Source organism: Pongo pygmaeus, chromosome 20 (assembly GCF_028885625.2).
Source record: "Pongo pygmaeus isolate AG05252 chromosome 20, NHGRI_mPonPyg2-v2.0_pri, whole genome shotgun sequence".
Classification (NCBI taxonomy): domain Eukaryota; kingdom Metazoa; phylum Chordata; class Mammalia; order Primates; family Hominidae; genus Pongo; species Pongo pygmaeus.
In genome coordinates, this window is record NC_072393.2 from 52,150,060 (window position 1) to 52,174,379 (window position 24,320).

Below are 24,320 nucleotides of genomic sequence, written 5' to 3' on the forward strand. Positions count from 1 at the left end.
TCTTTTAGTTCCCCCAGCAAGCATCAGATGATGAGTTAAAGAATATACCATATTATTTAAAATATGGCATTTGTTTGTCTACATGCTGTATATCGAGGTTCTTGGAAGCACCTTTTCATTATGTTTATAAACTGGTTACTTGTAAGTGGTTGCTTGCCAGTTTAAACTAGCTTAAGCTGTGGCAAAAAGAGGAATTTATTATCTTTGGTAGGTTCCAAATTAAAAAAATAAAGTGAGCAAGAACTAAGATTAGAAGAAATTTACGAGCTTGGATGAAGGTTCCCAGTATTTCTCATTACTTTTATGTTTAATGATGTATATTTCCTTTTCTGTAAATAATGATACACTATTCAGAAAAATTGTTTTGGGTTGTTTGCTTCCTTCTTATTAATTTATAAATGCTCTTTGTATATTGGAGATACTAACCTTTTGTCTGTTATATGTTTTCCTTGCATGTTTTTCAAGCCTTTGTGTTTGTTTCTCAGTAATGCTGGTGGAGTCTTCTTTTTTGAGATATTTTAAATTTTTATGCAGCAGTGTCTTTCACCACTGCCCTACATCTTCTTTCCACTTTTTGGCTTCCACTTACGTAAGGAGGCCATCTCCAACTTAAAGTTCTATGAATAGTTCTATATTTTTACTTTCTTTTTAGTCATTTTTATTCACATATAACTTTTTCTATAAGATGTCATGCTGAGTCTAAGTTAATTTTCTTGCTAATGAATGTCCTATTGAATCTGAAATTACTTGTTGACTAGTTTGATCCCTTTTCTTCTAATGTATCATGTTACTTTTCTTACATCTCAGTTTTCCATTATTAGCTTTATCTGTTGATGGACTCTGTTCAATTGATTTATATGTAATTTTTCTAGGTAGTGTCTGGTTCATTTACAGTAGCTTTGTTTTAAATTTTAATAATAGACAAAAATTTCTCTCCTTACTACACTACATTAAGCTTTACTCAACAGTATTTGTGCAGTCAGCTTTAAGAGCTCCAAAGTAATTTTCTGAACCCTCTTCCTAAAAAATAGCAAAATGTAAAAATGGGAATTCAGATGAAATTTTTTTGTAAACATTGTTTGGCTTTGGAAAGGATGAGCATTCTAATGTTTTAATAATTTCTGTCTCAGAGGTTTATCGACTTCTTTTTTTATTAGGTCTGGTTTGCTGTCAACACCCATTTAATTTTATGTAAACATGCTCTTCGAGGCTGAAGCGAATATGACTGATTTTCAATGTGAAAATAAAACATAAAAACCCCTTCTTGGCTCATGCTGGTAATCCCAGCACTTTGGGTGGCTGAAGCAGGCAGATCACTTGAGGCCAGGAGTTTAAGACCAGCCTGGCTAATATGGTGAAACCCTGTCTCTACTAAAAATACAAAAGTTAGCCAGACATGGTGGCCTATGCTTGTAGTCTCAGCTACTCGGGAGGCTGAAGTGGGAGAATCTCTCGAACCCAGGAGGCAGAGGTTGCAGTGAGCCAATATTATGCCACTGCACTCCAGCCTGGGCAGCAGAGCGAGACTCCCTCTCAAACAACAACAACAAAAACAAAACTGTTCTTGGAGTTATTTCTAAACAGAACTTGTCTCTAATACTAACGTCACAGAAATGTATACGATTTTACATTAGTATTAAAGATAAGAATATTCTTGGCCAACAGGAAATGGGTTAAAGCCTTGCAGAGGAGGGAAACAGTGAATTTTGCCATTCACTTAACCAGTTTTCACACACACACAGAGAAAGTCCAGAAGCCTGGCTGGTAAGAAACTCTTACCCTTTTGCTGGCATGCTAGGGTTTTGGGTTCTCTTTTTCTGAGCAACTTTGGTGACCTTGCTCCGTGTGGTATAGCTGTGGGGGGCCAAGCCACGTTACAAAAGAAAATGATCCCTTTCCATTTCATGGAACCATAGGCAAAAGTCTCTCCTTTTTACAAGAGGCCAACCAGTGGGTTGCATGGGAAAATAAGATATTGAATTAAATGCACAGAAAGAAAAAAATTCATTGGGACATAAGTGACACAAACTTTGGTTCCACGTGCTGTCAATTCTCTCCTTAAAAAGCCAGCACCCAAAGTTGATAGACTCACATATCCAAACACACAGATGACAGAAAAGTCCACAGGCTTCCCCTCCTCACGTGGTGTGGCAAAGAGAAAGTGAAGTGGTGAGGGGTTTTGAATAGAGTTACAGGATTGAGGGCCAGTGTGACAGAGAAGGGGAGAGAGAGGGAGAGGAAGAGGGAGGGAAAACGATAGAGGGAGAGAAGGAGGGAGAGGGAGAGGAAAGAAGAAGAAAGGGAAGGAGGGAGAAAGGGAGGGAGAGATGGATAGAATTTTTTCTTGGGACTGGAACCCAAACCAACTTAGGCCAGGGGAAAGGTACACTCTGTCCCACTGCCTGCTGAGTTGATCAGATCCAGGTAGTCAACGATTTCAACCTGTCCCTCACAGATCTCTGTTCAGGTGACCCAAACCACTAAGGATTAGGAGAGGAGAGGCAAGGCACCCTAAGTGACAGAAAAGTTAGGAAGTGAAAAGGAGAGAAAGCAAGAAGGGAAGGGAGAAAAGCATTGCCTGCAGGAGTGATGGGGGAGGCAAGGAGGGCTGGCAGGCTGGAGAAAGACAACCATCATGGCGACACTGAATCAGAAGTTCAGGCAGCTGCTTGTCAGCCGTGAAGGGATCTTGTCCAGCAGTCCCATCAGCTCACAGGTCTCCCCCTCAGGGAGAGAAAGGCTCCCCACATCTCATTGTTGGGAATGGGTGCTCGGTGTCACAGAAATCAACACTGAGACAAAGGATCTCTCAACAAGGCTGGTTTACTTTCTGCAGAAAGAGGGCTGCTTGCTAGCGGTCTTGCCATGAGAGCACACACGAACAAAGGAGACAGGGTCATTTATAACCTGATGTGCCACCCTACTGCTGTGTCTGGCTTCCGTTGGCTGGAATGGGACCTCACATTCTGTACTTGACCTGATTGGCTAGCAACTTAGAACTTTCTCAAAGAGGCAAAGGCAGAGGAAAACAAAGGAAGACAGGAAGTAACTTGTGGAATGCTGAGAGAGGCAAAAGCACTTCCAAATAAGGAAGAGGAATAGGCTATGACCTAATGCTTGCTTGGGCCTGTTCAGGCATGCCAGGGCAAATATCTAGGCTAAAATGTGGTAGCTAAGAACACAGAGTATATTGATTTATTTATTACGGCTAGCAGATATTTAAGAATATTAGCACAGGTCTTTGAGTAAATTTTGCTTCTAAGAGAGGTTACCATCTATTCTCAGTTAGACTGGGAGGAAAGTCCCTTTGAAGAGGAACCTCTACTTATTTTATTTTCTACACCATGATCCCAGGCAAGCCCCTAAATAATACATTACTGGTCATGGGTTCTTGGGCTCTCAATGCAATAGAAACTGACAAGAGGTCAAAATAGTTTTCCCAGACAAGCCTTTATTGGAGATTATGCCTGGACAGACGCAGCACAAGAGAGAAAGAATTCCCTGGTGACTCCCTGAAAAGAGCTGGTAGGGCTTTTTTTATTAGGCAAAGTGTGGGAATTGACATCAGGGGTAGGGTATGCAGGCTGGGCTGGGCAAAGCAGGAGAGGTGTAGGGTATGCAGGTCAGCAGTATCTGCTTAGGATGGTTTTCTTGAGGAAGGGACCACCTGGTGGTCTGGCCTGTGGCAGCAAGGCTGTGAATCAATTGTTCAGCATTCTTTCTGGAATCTTGGTTGTCTCCTAAGACCAGTTCTTGGGATTCTTTAAGTAAAAGGACTATTAGCAATGAGGTAGTGGCGTGGGTTTTGTGATCAGCAGGAATGTTGTAGTACAGCAGTCCCTAACCTTTTTGGCTCCAGGGACTGGTTTCCCAGGGAAGACGATTTTTCCATGGACAAAGGAGGAGGGGGATAGTTTCAGGATGATTCAAGCACATTACATTAATTGTAGACTTTATGTCTATTATTATTACATTGTAATATATAATGAAATAATATACATTATATATTACATATGCAACTCACCATACTGTAGAATCAGTGGGAGCCCTGAGCTTGTTCTTCTGCAGCTAGATGGTCTCATCTGGGAGTGACAGGAGACAGTGACAGATCATCAGACATTAGATTCTCATATTAGATAAGGAGTATTAGATTAGATAAGGAGTGTGCAACCTAAATACCTCACATGCACAGTTCACAATAGGGTTCATGCTCTTATGAGAATCTAATGCTCCTATTGATCTGACAGGAGGCAATGCTCAGGCAATAAGGTGAGTGATGGGGAGCAGCTGTAAATACAGATGAAGCTCCACCCACTGACTCACTGCTTACTGCCTGCTATGCAGCCCAGTTCCTAAAAGGAGACACACTGGTACCAGTCCATGGCCTGTGGGTTGGGGACCCCTGCTCTAGTAGGGATGAGATGAAGCCAAGCCCTGACTCTTCTCTGTCTCAAGGAGAGCCCTGGGTACATAATACTGAGAAGAGGAGCAGCTCTGTAATTGCAGTTTTAGGCACAACGAAGCATCACTGGGCATCCTGATTATCTCTTTAATGAATGTTCACTGTCACTGTCTTGATAATATCTGTAGGTATCATTTACAAAATTTTCTTAACTACTATCTTGAAATAATTTTAAACTTACAAAAAAGTTGTACAGTCGGTTTCTTTCTGTCTTTCACACAGATTCCCATAATGTTAACATCTTAAATGATCTTAATACAATTATTGAAAGCAAGAAATGAATATTGACTAACACTATTAACGAATCTACAGGCTTTATTTTAATTTTATCAGTTGTACCCTCATGTCCACTTCCTGCTCCAGGATCCAATCCAGAATCCCACATTGCTTTTGATGATCATGTCTCCTTTGTGCCCTCCCAACTGGGATAGTGCTTTGTGTTTTCTTAGAGTCTGTATTTCTCTATTTGGTATCCATTAACTACAGGATTTAACTCATGGTCAGAGTTGTTTGCATCTCCCCCGAGAGCCAGAACCCCTGCTCTGAACCATCCGAACCATCCCCTTTAGTGTAGGGGAGAGAAGAGGGTTAGATCAAAGGTTTCAGTCACTTCCTACAGGAACCTCACTGAAGTAGGACACAAGTTCCTGAAACCTTTGATCTGAGGTCCTTCAGTGAGGGAGGTAGGACCTCACTGATGCAAGAAACGTGCTGGAGGAATAGCAAGTTGACCTCCATTCCAGTCTTCTGTGGCTGTGTAGGTCTAGAACTAATTTCCACCTCAAAGGGAAGACTTTCCTGGACAGGCTTGCAGCCCCGAGTGAAAACATCCCACTGCCTTTGACTCCTGACTCCGTATCTCTTTTCCAGTAACAGTTGTGTAAATGTTTATTAGCTGACAATTATCTAACAATTCTTGGCTTCCAGACTTCACCCATGTCAACATTTTTCAGAGTGTGGCAGCAAACACTTTCTTTTCTTTAAGGATTCTGAATATAGGCCCTCAGTCTTTTCTGGCTTGTAGGGTTTCTGTTGAAAGGTCTGCTGTTAGCCTAATGGGATTCCCTTTCCAGGAGACCTTCCCCTACTTTCTAGCTGCCTTTAATGTTTTTTCTTTTACATTGACCTTGGAGAATCTGATGACTGTGTCTTGGGGATGGTCCTCATGTATAGCATCTCACAGGAGTTATCTGAATTTCCCGTATTTGAATGTCAACCTCTCTAGCAAAGTTGGGGAAAGTTTCATGGACAGCATCCTCAATTGTGCTTTCCAGGTCACTTGCCCTCTCTCCCTCTCTTTCAGGGATGCCGATATGTGGTAGGTTTGGTCTCTTTATATAGTCCAGATTTCTTGGAGGTTTCATGCTTTTTTTAAGAAAATATTATGTCATGAAAAAAGTCATCAATCAACTAGATTCATACTTGTTTGAAAAAGAATTGAAAATTTATTAAATAGGCAGAATGTGGGCATCTTGTTCCACATGGGAATGAAAAGATGCTATAGGTTCTCTAAGAATTGCACAGTCTAAAAAAATAACAAGAAAGGGGAAGGAAAGGGAAAAAAATCACATGATATTGGGAGCCATCTCACATTATGAATAATCTACCAATAAACATTTAAAAAAGAATACTCTTTGTTTCTACAGTAGCTTTGAGTTTATAGTTCTTGGAATGACTGTATTCCATTGAAGACATCTCAGTAACAGGAGGCTGTTTTAGCAATCCCATGTGCAAATATTAATAAAAAAATATAAATAATGCAATTCATCTCTTGCCATCACCCCAGAAATCATGACATTTCTGAGAACTGTTTTGCTTGAAAATGGGTTAAGCTGTAAGTTTCGGCTGAAGCTCCATCTCTCCAGCCTGTTTGAGTGGAACATCCACTAGAAGCTGAAATCCACTAAAGTCCTGGTTGAGGTCCGTTGGAGTAGGGGGAGGAGTGTTGAAAAGACTACTCTATGTATTGGTACTTGGTCCAGATTTACACCTGTCCTCTGGGCACATGAGAGAGGTGTCTGTAAAGTTGTTGGCTGCTACCTGCTGTATATCTGTGTTTTGTCCCACACCAACTGACTGGCAGAGAAAGGGACATCTTTCAGTGCAGTCACAGTGGCATGGCAGATCACTGATGGACGAGCCAAAACTGATCCTGGGGAAGACGGCTTAGGAGACAATGGCCTCCCTAGGGTTGGGTTTGGCCCAGCTGTACAGGAATGAAACGGGGTCTCCTCTAGAGCTGGCATGAAGTTTTTGATGCCCATCACCAACTTCACAGAGCTTGTTTCAGAAATCTTGGGCCCACGGCGGGTAATTGTGAACTGATTTGGATCTTTGCCATCCTTTCTCAGCATGTCAGGATGCGTACACCACATGAAATATTATCTCCTCCGTAGGCTCATTTATCTGAGAAGCCTGTGGCGGGTGTTGATGAACCAGTTACAGACCTGTAGTGTAGACAGATATGTTTGCTGGGACAACAGTGCTTTTTCTTGCTCGGAAGGATAGGCATTGTAATGGTGCTCATACAGCCAATCCTGAAGAATCTGCACAGACTCCTTGGGCAGGTTGCCGCTTCTCCTTCTCTTGCTTGAGCCAGAGGAGGAAGGAAGGTCCCAGGGAATGTCCATGGTATCATCATCCTCCGTCTCACTGCCAGATGCTGCAACAATACCTTTCATTGTTTCTATGAGCCGGCGCAGAGGAGCAGGACCCTGCGCGCCCCAGGATGGGGATACCTATGCGGCCAGTGCGGCCCAGCCTCGGTCCCCGGCTTCAGGGAGAAGGTTTTGTTCATTTTAAAAAATTCTTTTTTAAATTTTTGTCTGACTGAGTTGATTCAAAGAACCAGTCTTTGAGCTCTGAGATCCTTTCCTCAGCTTGGTCTATTCTGTTGTGAATATTTCTGATTATATTATGAAGTTCTTGTAGTCAGTTCTTCAGCTCTGTGAGATCTATTTGGTCCTTTCTTAAAATGGCTGTTTACTCTTTAAGCTCTTGAATCATTTTAGTAGATTCTTTAGATAACTTGGATTGAGTTTCAACTTTCTACTTAAATCTTGACGATCTTCATTGCCATGCAGCTTCTGAATTCTGTCTGTTATTTCAGCCATTTTGGTCTGGTTAAGAACCATTGCTGGGAAGCTAGTGCAGTCATTTGGCGGTGAGAAGACACTCTGGCTTTTAGAGTTGCCAGAGTTCTTGTGGTGGTTCTTTCTCATCTGTGTGGGCTGAAGTTGCTTTAATCTTTGAAGTTGCTGTCCTTTGGATGGGGCTTTTGAGTTTTACATTCTTTGATGCCCTTGAGGGTTTAACTATGGTATAAGTTGGGTTTAGTCAGCTGGTTTCATTTCTGGATGATTTCATGGGGCCAAGGCTCAGCTCAGCACTTTTGGGCTGCATCGTCTAACCCTGGGGAGCTGGTACCAGGCCCATGGCTTTGTCCCCTGGATCTTCAGGGTTAAACACCTACTGCACTAGAGGGGCTAAGGTGTTCCCCATTCACTAGCAATGACACTCCAATGTGGGGTGTTGACAAAAGTGCTTCATCTGGGTCATGGCAATGGGATCTTCACTCACACATGTGCTGGTGGTGATAGAGCATTGATGTCTGTGTGCATGTGCATGCTGGCAAAGTGTTGAGGGGAGGCTGTGGGTGAGTGCTTGCTGGCAAAGTGGTGAGAGGAGGCTTTGGCTGGGTGCATCCTGGTGGGACCTGTCTGCAAAGGCTCTCTGATAGTTGGACAGGGTCTACTGGTGAAAGGGCTAAGGCAGTGGCCCCTGGGAAGCACCCCAGTTTGGCACCTGAGGCTTTGCTGCAAACAGATGTGGCAGGTAGGGAACTTGGGAGAGGCCAGCACACTGGGAGGCACTCGTATCAGACTGGCCCCATCCCCTAGGCAAGATAGTCCTATTCTGTCCAGGTCTGACAGTCAAGAAAGGCCAAAGCCACCTAGAGGAGCAAAGGTGAGCCTTGGGGAATGAGCATCCCTGTCCATGCTCCACTGCAGCTGTTTTCAAACCAGACTCTCTGGGCTCCACACAGGCTAAAGTCCTGTCCCTGCCAACTCTCCAAGCAGCTCTCTCTGCCAGCACAAATGTCCATGGGGGCTGTGGGACCTTTTGCAGCTAGGATTCTGGAGGCCTCTGGCAAGAGTGGGCCACTCCATACCTATTTAAGTCCCCACTTCCCCAGTAGCTGTTCAGGGCCAGGAACAAGTCCTCCTGCTCAGCAACCCTGTGCAGGGTTTCCAGCTTCCTCCCTTTCCAGCTGAGGGCCTGCCTCCCTCACTCCACTCTCAATGCCTTCCTTTTGAAGATCTGCTTGGTGTATGCTGGTCTTCTTGATGGTCAGTCTCTTGGTGGGAGAAGCTCTTCCTGGCTGCATCTAGTTGGCCATCTCAGCTCCTCTCCCCAATCAAAACCAATATTTTTTTTAAAAAACAAAATCATTCAAATTGAATTCTAAGATTTTAAGGCTGAATTTAAGAAAGAACCTCTATGCACTTGTAAGAAATCTATGTTACATATGAGGTTCCAGAAATGTTAAAAATTAGTATGTAGAAAAGATACATCATGCAAACACTAGCAAAAGAAAATTACTGTAGCTAAGTGAATATCAAGGTAGGCTTTAATGCAAAAGATAAAGCTAGAGATAAAGCAGGACAAGTAATAATGACACACAGGGATCCGTCCAAATGCAACATATAATAATTGTGAATCTGAATATACCTAATTACTTAGCTTCAAAAAAGTAACTAAAATAAAAGTGGAAATAAGCAAGTTCACAACTATGGTGAAAGACTTTAATACAGTTTTTGGGATAGCTTATGTAATAAGGAGAACAAAAAAATCAGAATGGGCTAAAAATTTGAACAAAGCAACTAACACACATAACCAAACTTATATGTGTATATGTCTATATGTATTTATATGTGTGTATGTATTTATATGTGTGTATATATTTATATGTGTATATGTATATATGTGTATATATGTATATATAGTATGAGATACACACATATATTTCTCACACACACACATATATTTTGAGACGGAGTTTCATTCTTGTCGCCCAGGCTGGAATGCAGTGGCATGATCTCAGCTTGTTGCAACCTCCACCTCCTGGGTTCAAATGATTCTCCTGCCTCAGCCTCCTGAGTAGCTGGGATTACAGGTGTGTACCACCATGCTGGGCCTTTTTCTTTTTTTCTAAGAGAAAAAAATGTTTATTTGGGAATAGAACATAGCAATGGGAACATAATAAATTAGGTCCACTTTCAGGAAGACAATGGGTTTTGTTTGTTTGTTTGTTTTTTAAGAGATAGGTCTTGTTACGTTGTCCAGGCTGCACTTGAACTCCTGAGTTCAAGTGATCCCCCTGCCTTGTCCCCTCAAATAGCTGGAAGTATTGTACCTACTACACCCAGCTTTTTTTTGTTGTTGTTAGAGAGTCTTCTTCTGTCACCCAGGCTGGAGTGCAGTGGCGCAATCTTGGCTCACTGCAACCTCTGCCTCCCAGGTTTAAGGGATTCTCCTGCCACAGCCTCCCTAGTAGCTGGGATTACAGGCGCACGCCACCACGACTGGCTAATTTTTTTGTATTTTTAGTAGAGATGTGGATTCGCCATGTTGGCCAGGCTGGTCTCGAACTCCTGACCTCAGTTGATCTGCCCACCTCGGCTTCCCAGAGTGCTGGCATGAGCCACCATGCCCGGCCTACACCCAGCTGTAAAGGAAAAAATGAGGAGCGTTACAGAATTGTTTTGAAGTCATTATTCTTGGCTACAAAGATCAATAACAAGGGTGATGCTGTCGAAGGTTGGACAGGCAGTTGCTGGGCTGATGTCCTTACGGAAGTATTTCTGTATAAGGTTGTGATGGCCTTTGTTCAAGGTTGTGGCTTTTGTAGAATCTTTTTATTTTATTTTATTTTATTTTATTATTATTATACTTTAAGTTTTAGGGTACATGTGCACAACGTGCAGGTTTGTTCCATATGTATACATGTGCCATGTTGGTGTGCTGCACCCATTAACTCGTCATTTAGCATTAGGTGTATCTCCTAGTGCTATCCCTCCCTCCTCCCCCCACCCCACAACAGTCCCCAGTGTGTGATGTTCCCCGTCCTGTGTCCATGTGTTCTCATTGTTCAGTTCCCACCTATGAGTGAGAACATGCGGTGTTTGGTTTTTTGTCCTTGCGATAGTTTGCTGAGAATGATGGTTTCCAGTTTCATCCATGTCCCTGCAAAGGACATGAACTCATCATTTTTTATGGCTGCATAGTATTCTATGGTGTATATGTGCCACATATTCTTAATCCAGTCTATCGTTGTTGGACATTTAGGTTGGTTCCAAGTCTTTGCTATTGTGAATAGTGCCACTATAAACATACATGTGCGTGTGTCTTTATAGCAGCATGATTTATAGTCCTTTGGGTATATACCTAGTAATGGGATGGCTGGGTCAAATGGTATTTCTAGTTCTAGATCCCTGAGGAATCGCCACACTGACTTCCACAATGGTTAAACTAGTTTACAGTCCCACCAACAGTGTAAAAATGTTCCTATTTCTCCACATCCTCTCCAGTACCTGTTGTTTCCTGACTTTTTAATGATTGCCATTCTAACTGGTGTGAGATGGTATCTCATTGTGGTTTTGATTTGCATTTCTCTGATGGCCAGTGATGATGAGCATTTTTTCATGTGTTTTTTGGCTGCATAAATGTCTTCTTTTGAGAAGTGTCTGTTCATATCCTTTGCCCACTTTTTGATGGGGTTGTTTGTTTTTTCTTGTAAATTTGTTTGAGTTCATTATAGATTCTGGATATTAGCCCTTTGTCAGATGAATAGGTTGCAAAAATTTTCTCCCATTCTGTAGGTTGCCTGTTCACTCTGATGGTAGTTTCTTTTGCTGTGCAGAAGCTCTTTAGTTTAATCATGCTGGGCCAATTTTTGTATTTTTGGTAGAAACGGGGTTTCACCATGTTGGCCAGGCTGGTCTTGAACTGACCTCAGGTGATCCACACACCTCAGCCTCCCGAAGTGCTGGAATTACAAGCATGAGCCACCACGCCCAGCCTATCTATCTATCTATCTATCTATCTATCTATCTATCTATCTGTCTATTTATCTATCTATCTATATGAGCCATCATACCCAGCCTATATATATATATATGTCAAAATGGTAGAACGTACATGTTTTTCAAGTCTACATAGAACATTTATGCTAAATTGATCATATGTTGGGTCATAAAGTCTCAGCTTCCAGAGGATGAACATTATTAAAAATAGATTTTTGAGCTGGGCACAGTGGCACATGCCTGTAATTCCAGATACTCAGGAGGCTGATGTGGGAGGATCACTTGAGCCCAAGAGTTCAAGTCTAACCTGGGCAACATAGTGAGACTTCATCTCTGACGAAGTGTTCTCTGAGACTCCCAGTTTCTAGTCAAACATGTAAGAGGCTTGGAACTCCTCACCACATATTAACAGAAAGTAAATAGTGAACAAAGTAAAAAATTAACAATTCCTAGATAAGTGGGATCACAGAGCTAACTACTGCCCTAAGATTTGTTGAGACAGGCAGGTGGATACAGAGCATCAAAACTACTGCAACAGAAACCCATGACCAGAAACCCCTGTGGGAACCAGTACCAGGATAGGAAAACATGAAGTCTAATGAATGAATTCCTGGAGGCTCAGTGTGGAGCAGTCTGAGAATTAAAAACTCCAGGGGGCCCAGTCTAAGGGGAGCCTCTGCACTTTTCTAAGAATTTTACCTCCAGGAACCCTATCAGGTTCTCACAGTGAATATGGGAGAAAAATCTCCTTCATGCTCTGGCATGAAGTAGGAAGGGGGAAAGTAACCGCTGCGAAACACACCAGAGTATTCTGTTCTTAACAAGTTCTGCCATTAAGAGAAACCATTTTACCAGAGTCTAAATTATTAGGGTTTTATCAGAGCCTAAATGACCTGGAGGAAGAGAGTATCATTATTATACAGGACAGTAAACACCTATTGTTTGCTCTAAATGGAAACCTTACCTTACCTCTATCTTCCAAGGCAGTTCACTACACAAACATCCTTGAAAAGATTGTGGAATAAAAGGACAGTCCTGCCTCACTGCCAGGCCGGCAAAAATGCAAGAGATCCATGGGGAATTGTCTCTGACACCAACAAACCAATATTTTTGAAAAGTAAATAAACATATGAGCAAGGTGATAATAGTGTGCTGGAAAACGCTGCCCTGGTGCAGTGGTGACTGTGATAGTCCCAGGTGTTTGGGAAGACACACTAGGGTCACAGAGTGGGTCCTGGTTTTAGAAGAAGCAAATCTGGTCATGAGTTTCACTGCTTAAAATTATTGAATGACTCCCCACTATGTCTAGGATGAAACCCAGGCTCCCCAGCTCATCCCACAAGGCCCTTCACTACCTGGGCCTGCCTTTCCCTCTAGCACCTTCTCCACCTACACCCACGGTGGCCCTCCAGCGGAACAGCCACTCCTAGAAACACCCGAAACAGGTTTCAACAACATGACTCACCTACCAGCACCTGCTTGAAGCCCTCCTCACAGTAACTCTTAGTTCCCTTCAGGGTTTCTCCTTCTCCCCATCTTCCCACCCTGCTTCCAACTTCCCTCACTGATAGAGAATTAAGCACTCACTCTATGCATCCCACAGGACTCATGCTTACCTCTCTCATTGTCTTGTCTTGCCATTGGTCACTCTCCTGGGTATTTGCCCAACCCGAATTTACCCTAAATTATCAAAGATACGCATGCAAAGAACAAAACTTCCAGTATGTGGTTTTTAAAAATTATGAATAAAGTATCCTTCTCCTCCTTTTATCTCACCCCTCCCTTGCTCATTTGCCCTCCTCAGAGCTCAATGCTGTTAGCAGATTCTGGCTTCGGTACCTTTGAAGTTTCCAGTAATACTCCCATGATTCTCTCTCATGACGTTAGGGACCCAGGTTCACCGTCACCAGTTGTGGAATTTTAAAATTTACTTAACCTCTCTGAGCTACAGTTTCCTCTTTAAGCACAATGAAATGATGACTTGTAAGCATCCAATAACGGAAATGTGTGTGTAAAGATCATGTAAACTGGGGACCCCACACACACCCCTTATCATGCCAAGTGAATCCATCTTGGGAAGTATGTTGGATGGAAAATTTTCAGAATGTAGAAACTTGCATTCTGTTATTTTAATTGACAGTAATAATAATGTTCCTAGCCCAGTTAATACCACCAGGTAATTTCCTCAAACATTACAAAAATACTCTTAAAAAGCTTTCTAGCAGTCTATCCAGGGTTTCTACGTGAAATATAGCATTGAGAAGAGTTACTTCTTTGTTAACATTTACTCACTGGTGAGTATGGGTATCTGAAGTAAGAAATATGTTGCATAATATCTGAATCAAATTATCTATTCCTTCTGCAATGAAAAACAATGCACGGTGATGTAATATAAATATACAAGTATGTTATCTATCTATGTTTAAATTATTATACAAAAGAGACTATTTAAGTTGGACTTTAGTAGGTGGCACCACTGGTTGCTGACAGATATTATTACTGGGACCCATGCTGGGTGAAACCCTCTGGAAAATGGTAGGAAAGATGAGAGATACTGCTCTGTATGTACAAACAAGCCCACAGAGCTGCTGACATTGGCTAATTGCACTCTGCATCCTTTTGCCTGTACTTCTGCCAATTTAAAAGCTTCCACTGGCTTCTACATGCACATTATAACAGCTTTTGATACAGATAATCTCATTTAGCTTATCACTGTCAAGCCTTCACAGCAAATATTTTTATAGTGTAAGTTTATATAGTGAAGAATACCTGTACATTACAAAATGAGAGAAAATTTCATTTAACTCCTATAAATGCACTGGCTGTGTGAGGTTGCTGGGTGGAAATGCAGGGGTTGACTGTTACATGTTACTGCAGTTGATGTTTGAACAACACAGGCTTGAACTATGCAGGTCCATTTGTATTTTCTTCCACCTCTGCCATCCCTGAGACAGCAAGACCAATCCTTCTTCCTCATCACCCTCTTCAGTGTGAAGACAAGGATGAAGACCTTTATGATGATCCACTTCCACTGAACACATAGTAAATATATTTTCTCTTTCTCGTGATTCTTAATAACATTTTCTTTTCTCCATTTTACTTTATTGTAAGAATGTAGTGTATAATACATACAATATACAAACTATGTATTAATTTACTGTTTATGTTATCAGTAAGGCTGCCCATCAACAGTAGGCTATTTGTAGTTACGTTTTTTTGTTTTCTTTTCTTCTTTTTTTTTTTTGAGACAAGAGTCTCACTCTGTTACCTAGGATGGAGTGCAGTGGTGCAATCATGGCTCACTCCAGCCTTGAATTCCTGGGCTCAAGCAATCCTCCTGCTTCAGCCTCCCAAAGTACTGGGACTACAGGTGTGAGCCACCAGGCCCAGCCAGTAGTTACATTTTTAGGGAGTCAAAAATTATATGCAGATTTTCAACTGTGCAGGGGTGTCAGCACCCCTAACCCACACATTGTTCAAGAGTCAACTGTATTATCAGATGGTACTGTTGGCAATAACAATAGCTCACATTTATAAACCCCTTCCCATTTGCCAGGCACTATAGATATTGTCTCTGCTGAAACCCCTCCAAGGGCTTCCCTGTGGCTCAGAGAAAATCAAGATTGTGCACAGTGGCCTACTGAGCTATATAAACAGGCCCTTGGTCTACTCTGACCCATCACCTGCCACTTCACATTTCCTCACTCAGACCCAACACATGGCCTCTGTTATTTGTTGAATACCCCATGCAGGCAACCTCAACTTGGGCTAGAACCCTAGGGGATTCCTTGAGTAACCTGTGGGCCCACCCCTCACCTCTGTCAGGCCTCTGCTCAGAACATAACTCATCACAGAGGCCTTCCCTGACCACCTTCACTTAGCATTGTGTACAGCAGGAGTTGGCAAACTTTTTATGTAAAGAGTCAGGCTTTGCAAAACATAAGTCTCTTCTGCAACCACTCAGTTCTACCATTGTAGTGAAGAAGCATGAAGACAATACTTGAATGAATGAGTGAATATGGCTGTGTTCCAGTAAAACCTTATTTACGGATACTGAAATGCCAACTTCATATAATTCATATAATTTCATATATTTTAAATGTGTCATGAAATGTTACTCCTCTTTTGATCTTTTTGACCATTGATACAACACAATTATTCTTAGCTTCTGGCAGTCGTCCCTCAAGTCATGACTTGCTGATACCTGTCCATGTAATTCTCTATCTCCTAAACTCCTTTGTTATTTTTTCCATGGCATACATCATTGGTTGATATCATATCATATCATATCGTATCATATCATATCATATATACTTACTCGATGTTTATTTTCTGAGTCTTCTGAACAAAATTAAACCCCTTATTTTGCTCACTGCTATATTCTTTGCAGCTAGAACAGCACTTAGTATAAAATATGTATTCAAAATTATTTCTGAATAAATAAGTGAATACAAAGTTTAGTTTCCACACCCTGATTTTATTTTATTTAAAAACATACAGTAAGTTGACTGTTTTCTATGCTTAACTTAATGGACTTAAACACAGGTATAGATTCATGTAGTCACGATCAAAATCAGGTTACAGAACAGTTCCATCACCCCAAACCCAACCCCAACCCCTGGCATTCACTCTTTCCTATAGTTTTGCCTTTCCTGAGTGTCACAGGAAAGGCTAAGTGGATTCTTACCCATGTAATTGTTGAGACCAACTTCTTGTATCTGACACAGTGCCTTTGAGATCTTGCCAAGTCATGGTGTATGTAAATAGTTCCTTGCCTTTTTATTGCTCAAAAGTTTCCATTGTATGTGTGTACCACAGTGTGTCTCCCATTTCCCCTGTTGATAGGTATTTGAGTTGTTTCCACTTTTTTGCTATTACAAGTGAAATACTGTGAACGATTGTGCTTTTTTGGTGGGAACGTAAGTTTCATTTCTCTGGGATAAATACACAGGAGTGTGAATGATGGGTTGTATGGTAAATGTATAATTTTATAAAAACAGCCAAAATGTTTTTCAGAGTTATATATATATACCATTTTCATTTCCATCAGTAAACTATGAGAAATTCAGTATCTTTACTTGCTTGTTAGCACTTGGTATTGTCGATATTCTCTCTCTCTCTTTCATATATGTTTGTGTATAATTTCATAATATCTAAATACACATACTCCAGTACTTTTTCACTTACACCCCCAGTGGCCCTCCCTCGTCCAGTCCAACACAGTCAATCCTTGCAGCACCCCAAACAGGCTTCCACACATGACTTACCTACCAGTGAGTGACCCACTCACCAGATTAAAGCCCTCCTTCCAGTAACTCTTAGTTCTTTTCAGGGTTTCTTCTTCTCCCCCACCTTCCCATCTTGCTTCCAGCTTCCCTCACTGGTAGAGAATTAAGGACACACTCATATATATGTGTGTGTGTGTGTGTGTGTGTATGTGTGTGTGTGTGTGTATTTATTTATTTAATATATATATTTAAATTTTACCAATTCTAGTAGATGGGAGATAGTATCTCACTGTAGTTTTAATTTGTAGTTCCAGTATGGCTAATGGTGTTGAACAATTTCTTATGTGCTTATTTGCTATCTGTATATCCTCTTTTGTAAAGCATCTGTTCAGATATTTTGCCAATGCTTAATGATTTTGTTTGTTGTTTCACTTTGAGTTTTGAGAGTTTTTCATATACTCTGGATTCAAGTCCTGTGTTAGAGATGTGATTCACAGACACTTTCTGCAGTTGGTAGCTTGTCTGTTGATTCACTTGACAATTTGTTCATCAAGTTTAACTTTAAAATTTTGATAAGTCCAATCTGTTTTTAAAAAATGGATAATGCTTTTGGTGTCTTTTCCCAAGGTATAAATGTTTTCTCTGATGCTTTCTTCTTGAAATACGTAGTTTTACTTTTCATATCTAGACCATTTGGAGTTAACTTTTGTATAAAGTGTGAGCTTTGGTAGAAGTCTTCTTTTTTTTTTTCATATGCGTGCCCATTGTCTCACACCATTTGTTGAAAAGACTATCTTTTCCCCCATTGAATTGCCTTTACATCTTTGCCAAAAGACAATTTACTATATTTGTTTGGGTTTATTTCTGGAACCTATTCTGTTCCATTGATCTATGTGTCTATCCATGTCTATCCATTTGCTAATACTACACTGTTGTCATTACTGTAGCTTGAGTAATTGTGAAATTGGATAGTGTGAGTCCTTTACCATCTTTCCTCATCCAAAATTATGTTGGCCATTCTAGTTTCCATTGCTTTTCTATATAAATTCTAGAGCTATTTTGTTTCTCTCTAAGACAAATCCTGCTTGGGTTTTGATTGGAATTGTGTTAAATCTGTAGATAATTTGGAAAGAATTGGCATCTTACCTAAATTACAGATTCCAAACCACGACATGATATACCACTCTGTATTTAAGGTTTCCTTGATTACTTTAATCATACACATCCTTTACATGTTCTCCTAGATTTACAGTATACCAGTTCAGTTTTTGGGGAGGGGGGCATTGTAAATGGCATTTTTTTCTTTAAATTATTGTATCCACTAGTTCTTGGCAGTATAAAGGAATACAATTGACTTTTGTGTGTTAACTTCATACCCTACAACCTTTCTAAATTCACTTATCAGGTCCAGAACTCTTCTACTAACAATGCACTTTTATAAAGCCCTAACACCTCTCCTGATCTCTGTCTCACCCTCCCACCCATCTCACTGTGGGATGGGAAGGAAGTCAATGGAAAACACAAGAGCGCATTCTAATAATAGCCCACATGGTATCCCGTGACACAGATAATAGTGATGGTGACAATAAAATAAAATAACAGTAAGAAACACAGAAGGAGCGTTTCCTTGGACAAAGCACTCCAGAAACAACAACAAAAAGGTGCTGCTTTTCCATCTATTCTATGAATCCCAGATGTCTATTCTATCACTGTCTGTTCCTTTTCTGTTCTCCCTGGCAGAGTTTTTACAGCCCCTGCTCTTTTTCTAGATTATGCTGCATCTTCACAGTTTCCCCTAAATGACTCTGAAGAATTATAGACAGTGCTGTCTACAATTATAATAATGGAAATGGTGGTCCATTTCCAAGACAAAGTACCTCAGATAGGCTGAGGCCCACTAACTATGGAAGGACAGAATATACTGGGCCCACAGCTGGTGCATGCTTGTTGGGATCCCCTTAGTTACCCTCTCCCAAACCAGAGTTTAGTCTAGAATGAAAGTTTACTAGCCAGCAAAATAGCTCACTTTATCTATTCTTATCAGCTTGCCTGACTACCTAGGTCATAAGTCAAATACTTGAAAAGCCCCCGAGCTGATTTTGATTGCAATGCATTATAGGCTGCAACAAAATGCAGTGAGACAATCCTAAAGAAAACACCTAAAAGCCTCAACCCAGTGACCAATAGGCGACGTCTGGGAAGACTGTGACCCCATCGTACTCAGCCTATGAGGAACCGGGGGAGAGACTTGTGCACTAGGGGATAATTTGCTTATTGTAACCGTACTGGGTGTGCCTGCCTACCAGACATTCAATCTTGCAAGACCGTCATTAAAAGTCTTGCTTCCACTGTTTTCTGTGTCTCTGAGTCCATTCTTTGGGTTTGGACAGGGGCGTTTGTTTCTCATAGTGCAGGTCTGGAGCTGGACTGAGATGGGGAGTAGAGGGACCCCTTGAAACTTCAGGGTGGATGAATATGAAGTTTCATCACCAGCTGTGATGTTTGGTAAGTAGTATGCTCTCAGATAAGTGAGAGCCAAGGAATCTCTTTCAAATGGCTTTGCCGTGGGCAGAGTTCAAAGAATGACACTCACTCACGGCTTTGAAAGGTTCTAGGGAAGCCTTTACCCTGAGATTTCTAGAGGTCTGAGAAGGTAGCAGCCACTTGGAACAGGTCCAGGAACATCTTACATAAGCTGTTGATGCATTTTTTTTCTTATGCTTTCTGTGCCTTCTCATGCCGCACCCTTTCGAAGAGGCCAGTGCTTCTGGGCACCTCCCTAAATGTGGATAAGTTCATAGCCTACATAAGTCCCTGTGTAAAGTCACTGACCCATTTGCACTGCTGCTGTCCCATCAGCTGCTCTGAAGCTCCATGGTGCCCAGAATCTTTGGTAAGGTAACCCTAGCCCCAGGTTGAGCTAATGCCTACTGTTATCCCTAATGTACCTCTGAACCTCAAACTTAATTCTCTCTTCCCTATTTAATGCTTGGTTTCCCACCTCATAATCACCCGTGTCCTCTCTGACTGCATTGCAATCTCTCTCCCCACCTGCAAATTCCAGAAGCTTAACCCTTTCCAGAGCCCTCCCTGCATTTCCTCACCTGCCAAGCCCAATGCCCAGAACCTGCACACAGAGTCAGTCCCAAAATCCGCTCTGAGCTGTTACAGCAACCAAAGAAACTCAGAGACATCATCTTGTGCCCCATGATCATGATCTGGTGACCCCAGAATCACTGTCATTCTCCTTCTGCTCTCAGCTGATCTTTATTTTTGAACTCCTGGGCTCAGACTCAGAAGGGACCATAGGTGAGAATGGGTGTGGTGAGTGGAGGGAGAAGAAAGGAGGTAGGATTATAGCACTGTGGATAGGGTTGGGGGCTCCCAGAGGTCCCCTGCCAGCTCATCAGCTCTGACTCTTCCAGATATTGGACTGTGGTTGTGCCAGTTGACACTCAGGAGTGGAGACCAGATCTGCAATCTCTTGGGACTGTGATGAGGGGATCATCCTGCCCTCGAACCAGACCCAACCCTGTAGCCCAGGCACTGTTGCCTAGAGTTCCTGGGCTCTCAGCGCCAGGAAATCATGAGGTTCAATGTCTCAGGCATCAGGACCCAGCACACTACCCCAGGAGTGTGCTGGGTAAGTAAGGGCAGCCCAGGCAGTGGACTGAGTTTTGTTGTGTGTATTCCATCAAGATGAGCAATGCCTGCTGTGTTCACTAACTTCTTTTTGGGCAACCATCTCTCTCTCTCTCTCTGTCTTCTCTCTCTCTCTCTTTCTCTCTCCCTCTCTTTTCTCTCCCATTTCTCTCTCTAGCTCTCTTTCTCTCTCCCTCTTCCCCCTCATCCTTTCCACCTCTCCCCCTCTTCCCCTCTCCCCCTCTCCCCCTCTCCCCCCTCACTCTCCCCTCCCCCTCTCCCTGTGTCCCTCTGTCTCACATCCCCCTCTCTTCTCTTCCCCTCTCCCCTCCCTGTCTTTTCCCTCCTCTCCTTCCTTCTCTTGCTTTCTTTCTCAAGTTGAAGGAAGAGTAGCTCAGTCATCTTCCAGAATTACTTTTTACCTCCGAGTCACCTGGCTCCACAGCCCCTGACCACCGCACGCCCACTTAGCTGTTCCTCCCTTTCCCCTCTACCCTCACCCTTGGCAACCACCAGTCGGCTTTCTGTCTCTATGGATTTACCTATCTGGGACATTTCATATAAATGGAATCACACCATTTATAAGTGACCTTTCGTGTCACTTTTTTTTTTAACTTAATGTTTTCAAGGCATATCCCCGTTGTAGAATTTATTAGTACTTCATTCCTTTTTACAACTGAATAAATTCAATTGTATCCACGTATCAGCATTCATTTATCCATTCATCTGTTGATGGACACTTGCGCTGTTTCCACCATTTGGCTATTGTGAATAGTGCTGTTACAAACATATGTATACATGTATTTGCTTGAGAACCTGTTTTCAGTTATCTTGGGTGTACACGTAGGAGTGGAATTGCTACACCACATGGTAATTCTGTTTAACTTTTTGAGGAATTGGCAAACTGTTTTCCATAAAGCTGCATCAATTACATTCCCACCAGCAGTGTATGAGGGCTCACATTTCTCTCCAGATTCTTCAACCTTTGTTATTTTCTATTTTCCTGTTTATTGCAATCATCTGGGTGGGTGTGTATGATATCCTGTGTAGTTTTAATTTGCGTTTCCTTGGTAAATAACAATGCTGAGTGTCTTTTCCATGTGCTTATTGGCCATTTGTATTCCTTTTTTGAGAAAAGGTTTCTTCAGATTTTTCCATGTTTAAATTGGGTTATTTATTTTATTATTATTTAGTTGTAAGAGTTTTAGAAGATATGCTGGATACTCATCCCTTATCGTATATATAATTTGCAAATACTTTCCTCATTATGTGGATTGTCTTCATTTCCTTGATGCTGTTGCTTGCAGTGCATAGGTTTTTAATTTTTGATGAAGTCTATTCTTTCTTTTGTCTCTTGTGCTTTTGGTGTAATATCTAAGAAAATATTACCTAACTCAAGGTCATTAAGACTTACTTCTGTGTTTTCTGCTAGGAATCTTTTTAAGAAGTTGACAAAGAATAATTGTGTATATTTATGGGGTAAAATATGATGATTTAATGTATGTTTGCCTTGTTAAATGATTAAATCAAATTAATTACCATATCTACCACCTAATATACTTATTATTTTTTGTCACTAGAACATTTAAAATATACTCTTCAGCAATTTTGAAATATACAACACACCATTTGTTTTTTTAAGAGGCAGGGTCTCACTCTGATGCCCAGTCTGGAGTGCAGTGGTGTGATCACAGCTCACTGCAACCTCTACCACTGAGGCTCAAATGATCCTTCCACCTCAGCTCCCAAGTAGCTGAGACCACAGGCACGCACCACCACACCATGCTAATTTTGTTTTTCATAGAGACGATGTCTCACTGTGTTGCCCAGGCTGGTCTCCAACTTGTGGGCTTAAGCAACCCTCCTCCTTGGCCTCCCAAAGTGCTGGGATTGCAGGTATGAGCCATCACATCCAGCCCCCAATACACTATTATTTATTATAGTCACCGTGCCCTGCAGTGGATCTCTAAAACCTATCTTTCCTGTCTAACTGTAACTTTATATCATTTGCTTATCTCCCTGTTACCCATCTGCCCACACCAATCCTCTGGTAACTGCCCTTCTCTCTACTTCTGAGTTCAACTCTTCTAGATTCTACATACAAGTGAGATGGTGTGGTATTTGTCTCTCTGTGGGTTGCTTATTTTACATTTCTGCTAAGAGTTTTATATGTTTCGCTCTTGTATTTAGGTCTGTGATACATTTTGAGTTAATCCTTGTGTATGGTATGAGGAGGAGATCCTCTTTCTGCCCACTCTTTTGTGTATGAATATACAGTTTTCCCAGTACCATTTGTTGAAAAATCATTTGTTCCCTTACTTCATAGTCCTAGCACTTTTGTTGAAATTTGATTTCAGCAAATCTAAGGGTTTATTTTCTGACTGTTAGTTTTATTCATTGATCTGTATGTCTATCCTGTATGTCAGCTCCTACACTGTCACTATAGCTTTGTGGTAGTAAGCTTTGAAATCATGAAATACCAATTCTACAATTTTGTTCTTTTTCAAGATCGTTTTAGTTATTCTCGGTCCTTTATGTTTCAATATGAGTTTTAGTATCAACTGATTAATTTCTTCAGAGAAGGCTGGGTGCTGTGGCTCACGCCTGTAATCCCAGCACTTTTGGAGGCCAAGGCAGGTGGATGGCTTGATCTCAGGCGTTAAGAGACCAGCCTGGGCCATATGGTGAGACCCCATCTCTACCAAAAAATACAAAAAATTAGCCAGGCATGGTGGTGTGCGTCCGTAGTCCCAACTACTTGGGAGGCTGAGTTGGGAGGATCACTTAAGCCTGTGAGGCGGAGGTTGCAGTGAGTCATGATCGCGCCACTGCACTCCAGCCTGGGTGACAGAGTGACACTTCATCTCACAAAAGTTCTTTGATATGGATTGCATTGATTCTATAGATCAATTTGGGATTTTTGGCACCTGAACAATATTAAGTCTTCCAATTTGCGAACATGGAAACATGGATGTATTTCCATTTATTTACATATTCTTAATTCTTTTCAACGTTTTGTTGTTTTTAGTGCACAAATCTTGCACCTCTTCTGTTCAATTTATTCATAAGTATTTTATTCTCTTTGGTAGGTGGAATTATATTCTTAATTTCATATTTAGATGGTTTTTTACTAGTGTATACAATTGCTTTTTATATGTTGATCTCTTTTATCTTACAATCCTGTTGAATTTTTCTATTAGTCTTTAGGTCATAGTAGCTTCCTTAGGTTTCTTTTTTTCTTTTTCTTTTTTGAGACAGAATCTCACTCTATCACGCAGGGTGGCATGCAGTGGTGTGATCATAGCTCAGTGCAGCTTCGAACTCCTGGGATCAAGTAATCCTCCTGCCTCAGCTTCCTGAGCAGCTAGAACTACAGGCATGTGCCACCATCCCTGGCTAATTTCTTTATGTTTTTATTTTTATACAGATGGGGTCTCGCTATGTTGACCAAGCTGGTTTCAAACTTCTGACCTCAAGTGATCCTCCCCACTTGGTCTCCCAAAATGCTGGGATTACAGGAGTGAGCCACTGTGCCTGGTCCTTAGGATTTTTAACATACAAAATCATGTCATTTGCAAATAGAAATCATTTTACTTTATCTTTCTCAGTCTGAATTCATTTTATCTTCTTGCCTAACTTTCATGGCTTGAACTGCCAATTCTATGTTGAATAGAGTGGTAAGAGTGGATATACTTGTCTTGTCCCTGATATTAGGGGGAGAGTATTCAATCGTTCACAATTAAGTATGATGTTAGCTATGAGTTTATTGTAGATGCTCTTTAACAGGTTGAGGAAACTCTTCTATTCCCAGTTTGTTCTTTGTATTTTATCATGAAAGAGTGTAGATTTTGTCAAATGCTCTTTCAGTATCATTTGAGAGAATTATGTGTCTCCCTCCTATAG

The 24,320-nt window shown here is 41.5% G+C and overlaps 1 protein-coding gene and 1 pseudogene across 6 annotated transcripts in view; one reads left to right on the plus strand and one right to left on the minus strand.

Moving 5' to 3' along the window:
- The window catches only part of IGFL2 (IGF like family member 2), a 123,082-nt gene that overhangs the window by 57,619 nt on the left and 41,143 nt on the right, over nt 1–24,320 (plus strand). Inside the window, exon 1 of one of the 6 annotated variants that reach the window (XM_054466274.1) lies at nt 19,596–19,668. The exons of 4 other annotated variants lie outside the window; for them this stretch is intronic. In XM_054466274.1, coding sequence (XP_054322249.1) covers nt 19,650–19,668 — 19 coding nt within the window. In that variant the 5' untranslated portion in view covers nt 19,596–19,649. Of the gene's footprint in view, nt 1–19,595; nt 19,669–24,320 lie in introns of those variants that run through there. One more of the 6 variants, XM_054466278.1, reaches the window with a different exon arrangement.
- Nucleotides 6,045–7,158, minus strand: LOC129021163 (homeobox protein TGIF1-like; annotated as a pseudogene).